The sequence below is a fragment of the Temnothorax americanus genome, unplaced genomic scaffold (genome assembly GCF_048541705.1).
Source record: "Temnothorax americanus isolate GAGA-0224 unplaced genomic scaffold, ASM4854170v1 Scaffold1, whole genome shotgun sequence".
NCBI lineage: Eukaryota > Metazoa > Arthropoda > Insecta > Hymenoptera > Formicidae > Temnothorax > Temnothorax americanus.
Window position 1 is genome coordinate 6,200,749 of NW_027509230.1, and position 14,059 is coordinate 6,214,807.

Sequence of the window (14,059 nt, forward strand, 5' to 3'; positions counted from 1 at the left end):
TGGAATAGTGGCTTAGCGACAGGTATTATCGTATGAGAATCTTTCATCGGGTCCGATAGTTCGAGCGCGCGGATGTGGAATAAAGCTCATCAGGGATTCAGCCCGCAATCCGCATTCGATGAATTAAAGATGTCGCCGGGAGTAACAAGAATGGAACTCTGTCTCGTTTCTCCACTGGCTCGCCCTTCTTGCACTCTCCGAAGCTTCTCCGAATTCGCTATATCGCCGATTTCCCGATCTCGCGGAGTCGTTCCCGGCATTTATCCACCTTATTACGAATGGAATTAACCTTTGCTAGGCAGGCAGCGGTCAAATATTATTGATCTTAAAGTCGAATAGCAGAGTTCTGTAAGAAAAGGAGTCATTTAACAGAATGAGCGATCCATATTTCTTTATTGTTTGTCAGAAAGCTATTATTTGTCGTAAATATTTAATTTTTTATATTAAATATTAGAACTAGTACTCTCTAAAAGAAGAATCTATTTATCAAGTATCTTAAAAATTCATTAATTTAAGTTATACATTTATTTTACCTATTTTTACAAACATTTTATAGCTGGAAGATAAACTAATCCGACGACAGTAATATGAAACATCTACGTAACAGGACAGGTGTATTAAGACAAAGATTTTATCAAGTTACTGGGAGATTCTCATATCGATACTGTCCTTAACCATAAATCTGAGATTCAGATTTTTCTTTGTAAGTACACGCTCGCCTATTTCCATCCTGAATGCTGTGCGGGTGTTATTTATTAAGTTAATCGCCGTCGGCCATAAGCTTATCGCTGGGTTCGATCAACTTCAAGTGACGCGAAATAAAGATCAAGAGAGGCAGAAGCGAAGTATTCTTGAGAACGGGGGGAGTGCCATCAAGAAAATCAGTCGCGGTCAGCGAAAGCGCGACGACGCTTCGCAGCAAAGTGTCAGCAGAAAAGTGGGGTCTGACGACAAAGAGCCCGAGTGAGTCTCGTAGGGAGAAAGTAAGAAGGGGGAAGGAACTACGAGAAAGGGTGGCTTAAAGAGGGACGGAGAAAGAAGGTAGCAAAGTAGTCGTACCTGCGTGGTTGCCATCATTAGGATGGTGGGCCATAGCTGCAATGCGGGCACCCATACGATCGAGTAGATGGAAGAGGGGTGGAGTGCTGTGCGCCTGTCGGGGGGGGGGGTGCCTACTATGCACCAACTATACATTCTCTTTCTCCCTTTCTCCCTCCTCTCTCTCTCTCTCTCTCTCTCTCTCTCTCTCTCGCTTTCTCGTTATATGCGCATCTCCCTTGCTTGCTCTCTCACTATGCATATCAACCACGGCACTATCGCGAATCCTGAAAACGGGGTTGGCTTACAGCCAGGTAGGCTCCAGGTTCTGTCGTTTCTCTTACGTCTCGCTCCTACTCTGCGCGCGTACAAAATCAACCTACCCCCGTCTATTACCACCCCCTTCGTGGCGTTCGTTGCTTTGTTATGCCGATTCGAGTTAAATTCTTGATAATAAATATTATTCGCTGTTACTTTTGGATCTGTCGAGATTGAAGATTGCTTGCGACCACAATAATAAGAGAATTAAGAGTAACTTAAGCTTTTTGTACGTTATATGAAAAGCATAATTAATATAATAAAATATAATTGACCAAGCTGTGTGATTTTTTTCAGAATTTTAGAATAATAATTTTTTATAACTACAAGATGATGACATTTCATTGTTTCAACTTGTAATTGTCATTTGGCGTAATTATCGCGAATCTGTAGAATTATATAGTAATTATCCTCGCGCATGTTTATGATATTCTTGTACACACTCTCTGATACTCACTAATATTGATCCAACATTTAAATTAGTTTACCAATGATTTACGAGGTCAGTCTGCTTAAAGAAAAAAAAACATTTCTAGTTTGTCCCTAAAAAGAACTATAGCAATTTGGAATTGGTTCCCTCTGTCTGGCAAGCTACGTCCGATTCCCTCGCGGCTCATCCGATCGGCACGCTACGATTCCAGCCGGACCCAAGTGTACGCTTACGTTGCCGTTAATGGCTCGTCGCTGTGCAAGAAGACAGTCACGACGGATAGACGGCACGATCTTTTTGGAACGCTGGTACGTTCGCCAAAATAGACGCCGGCACGCGAGAGCATCTCGAAGTAGGAGACGCGGCGTTCCGGTCCGTGGCGTCTTGTCCCGCGGGAACGTAGGGACGGGAATTTTCATGCAGCGGCCAACTTGATATTTATTTATTCACTCGATGTGCATAACGTCGCGTCGTATGATTGTTGCTCTACCCGACTGGCCGAGGAGTTTGTTGAACCTGATCTCAAATGCGGAAGGTCGCGCCAATTGGACCACCGCAATTTACACTGCCATTTATTAGACTCCTCACCATGCAATAATGAACATAGTTACGTTGAATATTAATAGTATTACAAATCGGATGGAAAATTCACCGTTCTGACGATAGACTGATGATAGTATCTATCGATCAGTCATTATGATATTTTGGGACTTAACGATATTAATGGCAGTTTAAGGATTATTTGATATAGCGCAATGTGAAGAATTCATTCTATTGATTTTCGCTAGTGAAACTTTAATTGATTATATTTTCCTCGATGAAATGAATCACGTTTGATATTTTACTTATTGTCACAATAACACTTGAACAGTTACTGAATGCATGGCTATTTGTTGACCGGCAATACCAAAAATATAACTCATAAAGCACATGAATAAAAATTTTAATAACATAATGCAGTTCGTAAAAGTTTTTATTATTAGAAATTGATGTTTGCCAGTTTTATATATCGACATAGTTTGATGAGGAAAATATCTTGTTGAGTCAACATTAAGATAAATTTATTTTAATAGTATATCAATATCGTTCAATAATGATGACATATATTGACTTATATTAATTAATCTCATTAATAAATAATATTCAATACTGAAAGATGTTGATGCTTTTCTTAAGTTAGCGATTGAAATTTTGACTGCCACCTGCAATGTTTATTCGATAATTCATGCAAAGACGTATTTATGTGCATCTGGGTAATGTCTTTGACAGCACCGCTGTGTCACATTTATCGATGGTGCGCGTGAGCCTCGTATTTGCGGATAGGTCGCTGAGTATTCGTCACTAATTCTGGTACGCTCGGATACAGAAATAGAGGTTTATTATTGACTTAGCATGAGCATCATAATGTTTTTTTAGAGACAACTTACACGACTTGCGCGTGAAGGATGAAAATAGCGGATGTTATTTGTCACATTTTCTTTCCCTTAAGAAAAGAGAAACAGCCTAAATTAGCTTAGAATCAGCGATTTAAGCGTAAATCAATCGATGAATTGTTTAAATCTGAATGAATAACGTGAAGTGTAACCACCATGTGCCAACCAATCTAACTTTAAAATCATCTCTTGCGTGACATTAAATCGATAATACTTAACTTGTCTTTTCAATACGAGAAATCGCTATCGATATAATTGATATATCTATTTCAGAATTATTATTTCATAGCTCCTATAGTAGCAATAATATTTCTTTTATATTTATGTGATCTAACTTTAGAAAGAACTTAAGCTTTTAAAATGAACTATTTTATTTGTTTTATATATCCTATAGTTGGTGTTCTAACGTTAGTAACTTGTTCAATTTTTAACCTCAAGTTTGAAGAAGTCGCTATCCTTTAAATTTTTTTTAGGCTGTACGTCTCTGTACATTACGTCTTTAATTTTTATTAACATCGCAACAACGAGCTATTGAGTCGCGTACTATCAATATTAGCTGCTATTATCATTAACCGATTACGTTCTAAGGAATAGGAAGAATTCCACCGTAACGTGGATCATCGCATATCAAATTAGAATTCTCTTCGCCTCGACGGACGCGTCGCTATAACAGCGAAGCGATGCACGAGTATCGTGACCCGTTGCCAAAGATGTGACATCCTTGCTGACAGGAATCTCATCCCGTGGGTAATAGAGAGCGACGAGTCTTCTTTTTGCCTCGGAGGTATCACGACGTCATTAATATAGCCATGAGACGCGCGTTAAAGATTCTCTATCTCTCACCCGCCCGTTCCTGCCAGGAACAGGCGTGCAGTAACTCCGCGTTTATTCAAATGATGCTTTAGGTTGAGCCTTGAGCGTCCTTTGGCGAAGGATAAGTAATCCTGGCAGATTCGCGGGAGGCGTAACTCGAGGAAGAAGCGAAGAAAGAAGCGCGGCTGGAGATCGGAAAGGGAGGGAGGAAAGGTACGTTCGAGGGTCAGGGATGGGATAGCAGGAGGGAGGAGAGAGAAACAGAGAGAGAGAGAGAGAGAGAGAGAGAGAGAAAGAGAGAGAAACGGGAAGACCGTGAAGACGGGATAGGAGCGGGGTAAAGGAAGATAGAGAAGACGAAGGGACGAGGAGGAAGAGGCGGACAAGGCCATTCGTTTCAATGAACGGCCCTCCGGAATGGGGGAGAACCGCCCCTTCGCCTCTCACATCCCGTATCCTCCCTGGCTCCTGGGGGATCCGGGAGATAGGATAGGATAGAACTCGGTATATAGGACTTTATGTGAGTCTTCTCTGAATAGAAAAACACTCGAGCAGAGGCCAGCGTGCACACCGTGCTTGCCTCCGCCCCTCTTTCACGGCGTTTCCTGCTACCTCTTCAGCCTCCTAGCATCTCTTACGAGATTCCTCTCTAGCAGTGAATCTCATTTGAATGGAGCCCGTCACCTCGCCGTCTCTTCTTCCGCCATTGACTGCTGCATATGGATAGTCGGTTCTCATGGTACGACGACCAATATGCTCGAAGCATGATGTGGCGCTATGCGAGACGAAAGGTCCGGATAGACAGAGAGAATGAAGAGGTCCAAAGCAAGTAAAGGTTGCATCAGCATCCGCGGATTTGGAAGTAGGGAAGAAGTTCCGGATTAGCTCTGCTCTTTGGACAATTCTTTAGAAGCTATTGAAACTTCTAGTACCTCTCTTCGGAGCTGTATACATTGATGAAAAGAAAGTTTCAACTTAGTTTGTTATTAGATTAAAAAACTTTTTAGAATAATTTAGATGGAAACAACAGTTGATATCAATTTAAAATTGTTATCGATTCTGTGTCTACCAAATAAGTTTAGTATAAATTTTTACTAAATTTTTTGAAAAGTATACAAATTTTTCGGTTCTTGCTCGAGGGATTATTAGAGGGATTGATATCATAAAATTGGATCTGTCTATTATAGATATAAATTTACAATCACTTTTAAACTATGTTTTCGTGAACATTGAACATAAATGTGATCTATTTGAATCTCTTAAAACCTGAAATATGTACTTTATATTTGTGAAAATGTGATATAATGTGAATAATGTGATATAATGTGAATTTGTGATATAAACGTGTTACATACGAACAACTGCATTTTACGTTAAGATATATAAAACGTAAGTTTGTGCAAACTCGGCAGAAACGCAGCATTCTTTTGCCGAAGAAAACTGTGGTTGGCACATTACCAATGCAAAACGCAATACAATGCATGCTACTTCGACAAATTCACCGCTCGTAAACTCCTTAACTGTAATTTTTTCCTCTATTCCAGATAGAACTTTAAGTCCTATTGTGTCATAAAAAAATATACAATTGAAAATATTTATATATTATCTATACATATTAGAGAGGATATACCACAATTCTTTTATATATATGTTTAAAAATGCGGTTTTGTCTTTCTCTGTTTATTCTATTCGTATACGTATACACTCAGTTAATGAACCAACTGCTGCTATAACAAGTGACCTGCAGTTTAGTTTGCTTTCAACACTATGATAAATTACTGCATTCTTGAGAGAAGAGTTAAAGAAAGTTACAAGTAAACATTCCATTTTCCTCGAGCACTTCTTCATTCGGAGTCGACAACGTATCGCTCCAGCTTCCGTTTGTTGCCATTCGGAACAGGGAAGAATTCTGGGCTGAGTAAGCTAGTCGCGTCATCGGCAAAGGGCCAAGGCACGAGCGGCTACCTTTCGAGCGACTGGAACGGCTCAAACGAGAATGCGAGACAACCGAGGGCCGCGCGTGAAAAATAAGTTGTGCCGGAGAACAATTAGGGAAATGACAGCCGTAAATTTCGGCGGATCGCGGCCGCGTTTTAAGAGCGTCTACTCGCGAGAACGACGAAATTGCTTCCATCAATCCAGGAGCCGGGACAAATTAAGGAAGAATTGGCAAGCCCGTTTAGCGAGGACAAAAGGTATGGGCGAAACCCCCCTTTTCAATTTAATGACATTTTTGTATAGTAGTAAGGTGACGTTAGCGAGTTTAAGAAATTACAAAGTAAAGTGTTGTGTAAATAAAAAATTATGTTTTAGAAAACCTGCGCTCCTAATGTATGAATAATATAAAAATATATAAACATTTTTTAACAGAGAAAATTCTTTAAAAAGGTAATATACTTTTCTCTAATTTAAAAACATTTCCAATGTAACTAGCATTACAATAAATTAAAAATGTTATTACGTACCGAATAAAAAAGTTAGATGTTGGTTTTTTCAAAAATTACGGAAAACAGCAAAAGCGTATAAAAATAAAATAAATTTTTAGATTGGTTTATGTCACGTTCTTAATATATTTAGAAGAGATAAGAATAACATTTTTTAATCTCATATTTTCTCTCATATTTTTCATCTATATTTTTAAATGGAATTTGGGAAAACTATTAAAGAGTCTTTTAGCCTTTTATTTGTGTTTAATACGGATTTCAAATAGGGAGAATGCGATCAATCATTATCCTCTTATTGCTCTTCACATGCGAATTTCAAAGATTTGAACAGTACCTTCACCAGGTTTCGTTTTTTCGGCGTTCTCTAAAAAAAAGTTATTTGAATTAAATGCAAATTACAAATCCATTAAGAAGCAGTTCAACGACACGCTTCAATAATGCCCGTTTTTATTAACAAAATCTTATTTCCGAGAGGGATAATGGCGTAATAAACGGTGACGTCAATGTCTCGAGTCTAGCCTAATTGTCTTTTAAATGTTTCGTCATGAAACGAACATTAGTCGGCGTGGGGTTGATAACAGGTTCTCGCTGTATCGCCTCTTTAAGAATTCCGACTTGGTACTACTAATTAACAGTGGAGGGGCTGCATGTAATTTATGCACGGAGCTCGTTACCAAACAGGTGGTGCCCGGCGGCTAATGACCTGGAGATACCAATAATTCATTGATTAATGCCGTGCGCTGAATTTGCAAGTCTAGTTATCTCGTATTTTCCGCGCCCCAGCAATAACAATTATCAAACACTCCAAGCTTTCCACGATTGCAACAGTCACTCGCTCGCTCGCATTTCGCATGGAAAATACAAGCAATAAGTAATAATCATGATTCATATTTCTATTTAATAGGCAACTGTTCTTTCCAATTCAATATTTTTCTTTTTTTTTATTTGAATGGTATATTTATATTGCATTTTTATTAATAAATATGCAATTTTATAACTTTTTAAATTTCGACATTTAACATAATTTTAACTTAGGATTTTAATTATAATTCTACGAATTAAAGAGTCGTTATTAATTAAAAAGAATTATATAAAGAATATATAAAGTTTTATATAAAGAATAATGGTAATATAAAATAAATTTTGTTTCAAATTTTAAGTCATTGAGAATGTACGCTAAATTAGTCATTGAAAAGGCAAAAATTTATACATATATTTTCGCACATCGTGGCATATCCTAAAATCGTGTTGAGGATTTATTGAGGCTCATCGGCGATTGCACAGACAAGTAACCGCCGAACGTTACGAGGTCTTTAAAGTAGACTGGATGAAACAGCGTATAATTAGATAAGGTGTAAGACGTATTTGGAGCGCGGCCATGCTGGCCCACCGCCAGTGTTCAGCTTTTCGGTATAAACCTACGAAAAGGGTCAAGGGGGTGTCCCTGGTGGAGAGAAGCGACGAGGCTCTACATTGGCTCTACATCGGTCGCATTGATCGTAAGGCACGTGCGCGATTGGATAATTTCTCGGCCAACTAAAAAGTAAAAAGGGAACAGACATTGGATGTGATTTTTTTGTTCCCTTTTGTCGTTCACTATGTAGAAGAAGATATCAATATTTCCGACTCTGTTTGAGAACCATATTTTTGTCTGCAGATTTGTCTTCGTAACGCATGTTTTTATGATACATATATCTCTTTTATGATGCTTTTATTTGAATAATTCATTTCACGAATTTTTTTCTAATAAGAAAATTATAAAAGTTGGTTAGAATAAAGGATAAAAATAAAAGCATCTATTAAAAATCTATATTTATTATTAGTTATATAATTCTGATTTAATTTGTATCATTCTTTTATTTTTAACCCACATTTTACGAAACTAATTTTATAACTATTTGCATTAACGGGAAATGGTCGTTGGACAAACTCGTCATAGCAGGTGCACAATGTGTAGAATTAGCTACCATCAAAGCTAGGTCGTGTTAAGCTAAAGCTTTACTTTGGACGCACGCACCGCGTTTATCAGGCTACGAGGATTACGCTCCGAAGTGTCGACTCGCGCTGTTATCTACTAATTCCAATTAGCGTCAGTGATCTTCTGTGTTACCTTCAGCTCTAACTTTGGTTGACAGATGCCTGGGCGAACGGATAATTTGGATTTCCGTCGCGATGCCACATTTTGTCAGACATATATTTGCGTAAAAGGACATTTTTATAAAGAAATGGCAAATGTGCATTGCAATAAAAACAACGTTGCTCAACACTTTTTTGAGTGAGAATGATATAATACGATGTTTTTTTTTAATACGATAAGAGAATATTTTAACAGCGTTCAGTCTCATACAGTCGTTGAAAACATTTATATAATAATTTCTCATTGTGCAAGAAAAAATCAAATTGTTTTATTGTTTCAGAGAGCCTTAGGGAGTATTTCACCAAGTATGGAGACATCACAGAGGTTATGGTTATGAAAGATCCCACCACGCGACGATCAAGGTAAGTAATGTATATATGTATTTGCATATATATCGCGCATAAAAGGGAGATTTACTATTTTTATTTTATTTTATTTTTTCTTTATCAACTTTGACGGATTTTTTATTATTTCTATTTTTTGATTGTTTGCCTGAGGATTGAAAGATTTTATGTTTCTTGAAAGTATCGATATCTTGCAAGTTTATGTCTATTAGAAAATATGTCAGGTACATACATCTTCATACGTGAATAATCTGGTATGAATTCAAATGTCCTCGTAAAAATTCATAACATCACAGCCACGTGTCAGTCTTCCGGAAATTTTTGTTAGATTCATTTTGGTCGTTAAGCGCAGAAAACGCAAATATGATTGACGTGTCAAGGTTGATATTTCGGTAAAAATTAGTATACCGATCGGTAACCCATAAATCTGATTTTTATACTTTTTAGTCTTGCTTTGTTCTTTCAACTTTATTCACAAAAGAAATGGAAGTAAATTATAACAAATCATAATTATAGTAATAAGGGAAGCTAATAATATATACAAAGTTGTAACAAAATTAGTAATATTTCTAAGCTGTGATGAAATAATAACAGTCAAGCTTTATATGCAATGCACATTATTTTTAATAATATAATAATCGTTATAATATTTGTTAAATAATAATAATAATAATAGTAATAAAAGTATAATAAATGATTTTTTTGAAAGAAATGTCGTTAAAGCGAAATTATGTGAGCCCTGCAAAAGGTTATATAAAATAACTAACGTGTTGGGAGATGCTTACAGTAACGTTTTTGATACTCACTGCAAAATTAATTCACTGCGCTGTTCACATCACGAGGACTAATGCGCAGTATAATGTAATGATATATAGCGTGCTGTGAAAATCGAGTTTCGGGTCGAGTGTCGCTGTTAAGCAGAAAACAGAGTAACACCGAAGCGCGGATGGTAAATGCCAGAGCGCACCAGCATCAGAGTAATTACCGGTTTTTAAGTGGAGGAAACGAGGGGCGAGTCCGACGACGAGGGTCGAAAGAAGAGGGACTGGTAGGAGGGTCGAAGGGGTGCGTCCAGCCGCTATATACAGTGTACCTTGGTGTGAAAGGGGAGCGCGTGCGTCTTATCGCCCATCGAATGTAAAGCCGATATTTTATTATTATAAGATCGATGGAGACAACAGAGCGTGACTTGTCAATGCATAGCTGTGAGTACGCAATTATCGGAACGCAATGTAAAGGTGTTTCAAACGTATATGTAAATAATGAAGCCCTGCCTTATGATTGTTTGGTATGATTTTTTTCAGTATCTTCTTTTTTATTGCTTCAATCTTGATTTCCATTTAGATATGAATGAATTGTAGGTTTAGGAGAACACAACGCGCGCGTAAAAATTTGCTTATATATTTATGTATACTTCAGAAATAATACATCAGATAATATTTCAGAAATATAGCAGAAATAGTTATCATGAGTATAGAATAGTTATAAATAAAATTGCAAATGTTAGTTAGATAGAAGATCGTTTTACATAATTCTTAAAAAGTTCTATCTCTTGTAATGTGTATAACTATACATATTACAAAAGATAGAAGTTTAATAATCATTAAAATGTAAATCAAGATGTAATCATTAGAATGTAAATCTAAAAAATAACACGTAAAGATTATTTTCCTCTTAATTATATACATTTTACGTCTAATTAAACTCTCTTTTGAAATACATTTTTCTATTCGTAACTTTGACTAGTGAATTTTTTATCTACGTATATTTTATCTAACTATATTTTATCTATTCAATCTTTTTAATACTAAATTCTATGAATTTCATAGTGTATCTCCTATTATGTATTCAAGTCTTTAATATCCGCCATTATCAACACTGAAGTCTTTACATTATAAAAGCGCGCCGTCAAAACGTTTGTGCAGCGATAATCGCAGTCGAATTGTCGCTGTTTAAATTGCCGTCTCTGGCGCTTATGCGCCGGTTACCTCTCGTGCCGTGCATTTCTCCGTCTAATTAATTGGCCAGAAACTTTCGGGCCGTGCCCGCCAACCTTCTCTAATTATTCGTTCCTTTCATTCCCGCGGGAGAAGTGGGAGGGGGTAGGGAGGTCAGGACACGGAGGAGAGAAGGAACTGCTGGACAACAAAACGAAACAGGGGACAACTTACTTCCGTCGAGTTACAAAGCACAAGCAACAGCCGGGCCTATTCGCACCAGCTTATTAAGCGAAAATAAAGCCCGCAAAATCAAAGAGCATTTCCCGCACCCTTTCGGCTCCTCGCATTTATTCGCGACTTTCTTTCTCCCTCCCTTTTCCTCTTAATCTTTGCGACTCTGCTCCCTTCTAGTCTCTTCTTTCTTCCGTGTCCTGGATAGTTTGAAGTCCGCTGACAATTAAGAGTTTTGTTCTTTACCTTCCACCGACGAGCTCGTTATGAACACGTCGAGCTGAATAAATCCGTTTCATCGTTGGAAGGACCGAAGGTCGAGATTATACATGTTCGGATATTAGCAGACTTTTTAGTCAGAGATATAGAATTACACATACGATAATTAACGGAATAATAGCTGTTCTTGTACTAACAATAAAGGTTGAATCATCGAATACAGAGAATCTCTTTAATTTTTAAATAGATTATCTACTTATACTAGCTAAAGAACATTAAGAATGCAAATAATATTTTACCGAAATTTTAGCGAAATCAGTCTACGTTGCAAAATTTGCGAGCTTCACGAGTTATCGTTGCAGATTAATCGAAATGTGCTGTCGATAGATTTAAATTTTTTTGCCGAGATATATAACGGGATATTTCTCGGGTAGGTGGAGATCGTTTAAGGGTTGGGCGCAACGGAGATGGAGACGGCGAGCGGAGGAGACCGAATGGAGAGATAGAAGGGACCGTCCGGGAACTGGAGCGGTTGAATCCCTCAGCGCCACGTCGTAGCTCATATCTGCCGCAAGGGGACGCGGATCCTGTATGCAGGGGTTGAGGCATGGGGTTACTCTGCGGGTTGTAAATTAATGGTTAGCCCGTGGCATGGTGGGGTTCGGCCTAAGGGTTCTGGTTGATCTATGGGCGGCATGTGTGCTAGGTCAAACGGGCCTTGCCCACTGATACGGGAGCGAAAATCTTCCTCTCTCTCTTCCTCTTTCTTTTCACCTCATTCTGTCTTGCTCTTGCTTTTTGTCATCCGTTTTCTACTGGTCGCGCTGAAGTATAAAATCGATAACACTTTTGATAAAACTGCCTGCAACGGAGCAAGTCTATCGGTGGACATAAGCAAGTGTATTTGAGCGAAAAAATAGATAATTTAATATCTGTCTTTGATATATTAACGTTGCACGTATTTATGATCGTGAAAATTTAATTTTTAAGCTATAAATTTATTATTAAAACGATTAATTATATCCTATTTGAGAAAGAAAGATTTTTTGTATTTTCAAGTTATAATTAATGAGATCGATCGTTTTGATTACGGAGTAATTATATATATAAATTTGCTTTCACAATAAATTTAATTTTTAATGATTTTAAAATATAAATTTCTGAACACAGTTAACCTTCTTCTATTTTCAATTCTTGCAATAAAATTGATTATTCTACAATAGCTTTAGAGCATGTTTTCTGTCGCTTGGATTCTTAAACGCGCGATTATTGCTCGCTAACTTAACAGCTATTGCATTTACATTAATTTTTATACGCGCTTTTGGAATATAAAAGAACGCGACGCAGTCGAGTCAATCGCTCTTTTACGAGCTTTCCGAATGGTCGTAATACCAATGAAATTCTGACTACGATCGATGTATAATAGTGGATATTCGGATGCAGTTAGCTTCGGATATAGTTAGATTTCTATTCTTGCAATTGTGTTTTGAAAAGTCCAATGCAATATGCGTTGAAAAATAAAAAACCTCTTTTTATTTTTTAATTCTCTATTATTGACAATTTTTAACACAACATTTAAACTGCAAACTCGATGGAATTCTATAAACCGCCATCAGAATACTTGTTCTTCAGGGACAATACATTTACTCTATATTCTGCTTTATCGTTCCGTTGATCTTTTTACTTTGACCCTAATTTTTTCGTAATGCGATACGTTAGAAATTTTTATGGCGCGGCGCGTAATATTTAAGAATTTCCTAAATGGATACAGCGTTAATTTAATACGACATTTATTCTTGAAGAATTCGCACTTGTGTGCAAGGTTGCTTCCAGACTATTAAGATACTTTGATACAATCGTTATTCCTCGTTAAATGAATCGAAATCCTCATTTCTGGCGATTTTTTAAGAGAGGCAGAGCACGGGCTCTCCTCCCTATCGACAGTCTCATTTCCTGCCTCAAACTTATCAAGACAAATACACTCTGAGCACGCTCCCTCGAACGCCTCTCGCCTCGTTCATCCGTCGGAAAATATCTCTAATGAACAAACTATCCGATTTGAGCCCACGCTGCACCATCTCGACACGTCTTCCCCTCGCTTGTCCTTCTCGCCTCGCGAGGAAGTTGCTGCCTTCGATAACCAATCTCAATTTCGCGTCACGATATATATTTGTTACGCGGCTACGAACTTTCATTGAGACTTTTCACGCTCCCTTTCGATTTCTCGCTTACTTGAACGCTCCGACATGTGTCATAATATACGTGACACAATAAATGTTTGCATTTCCGATCGAGACTCATAGACATACAAATCACACACGAAGATTGTTAACAGATTCTGTCGAAGGTTGAAACAAGAATTTAAATAGGTGTTACGTATTTCTTACTCTGATGCTATTCGTCTTGTGATTTTGAAAAGAATAAGTCTTCACAGAAATGGAGAGAGCTCAACTTCATTTATATATCTCACATTCTTAATAAAATATAAAATTTATTAAGTAATACGAAAAAAGGATGAATTTAAATTGCAAGAAATATTAGTTGAATTAAAATCTAAAGTTGGACCAGTCAAAGCGGATATAAAAAAATTATACAAAAATATTAATTATACAATGTGATTTTTCTTATTTTACCTATTTTTTTTACTTTAATCCTTAAATATTATAGCGAGGCGTAAAAATTAGGATTGACAGGTTTAATAAGAGATGATTG

The 14,059-nt window shown here is 37.3% G+C and overlaps 1 protein-coding gene across 10 annotated transcripts in view; it reads left to right on the forward strand.

Annotated features, from left to right (window-relative positions):
• Rbp6 (RNA-binding protein 6) overlaps positions 1-14,059 on the forward strand; it is a 634,317-nt gene that overhangs the window by 249,462 nt on the left and 370,796 nt on the right. For all 10 annotated transcript variants that reach the window (XM_077406163.1, XM_077406176.1, XM_077406184.1 and 7 more), the window contains one exon: positions 8,894-8,975. In XM_077406163.1, coding sequence (XP_077262289.1) covers positions 8,894-8,975 — 82 coding nt within the window. The remainder of the gene's footprint in view (positions 1-8,893; positions 8,976-14,059) is intronic.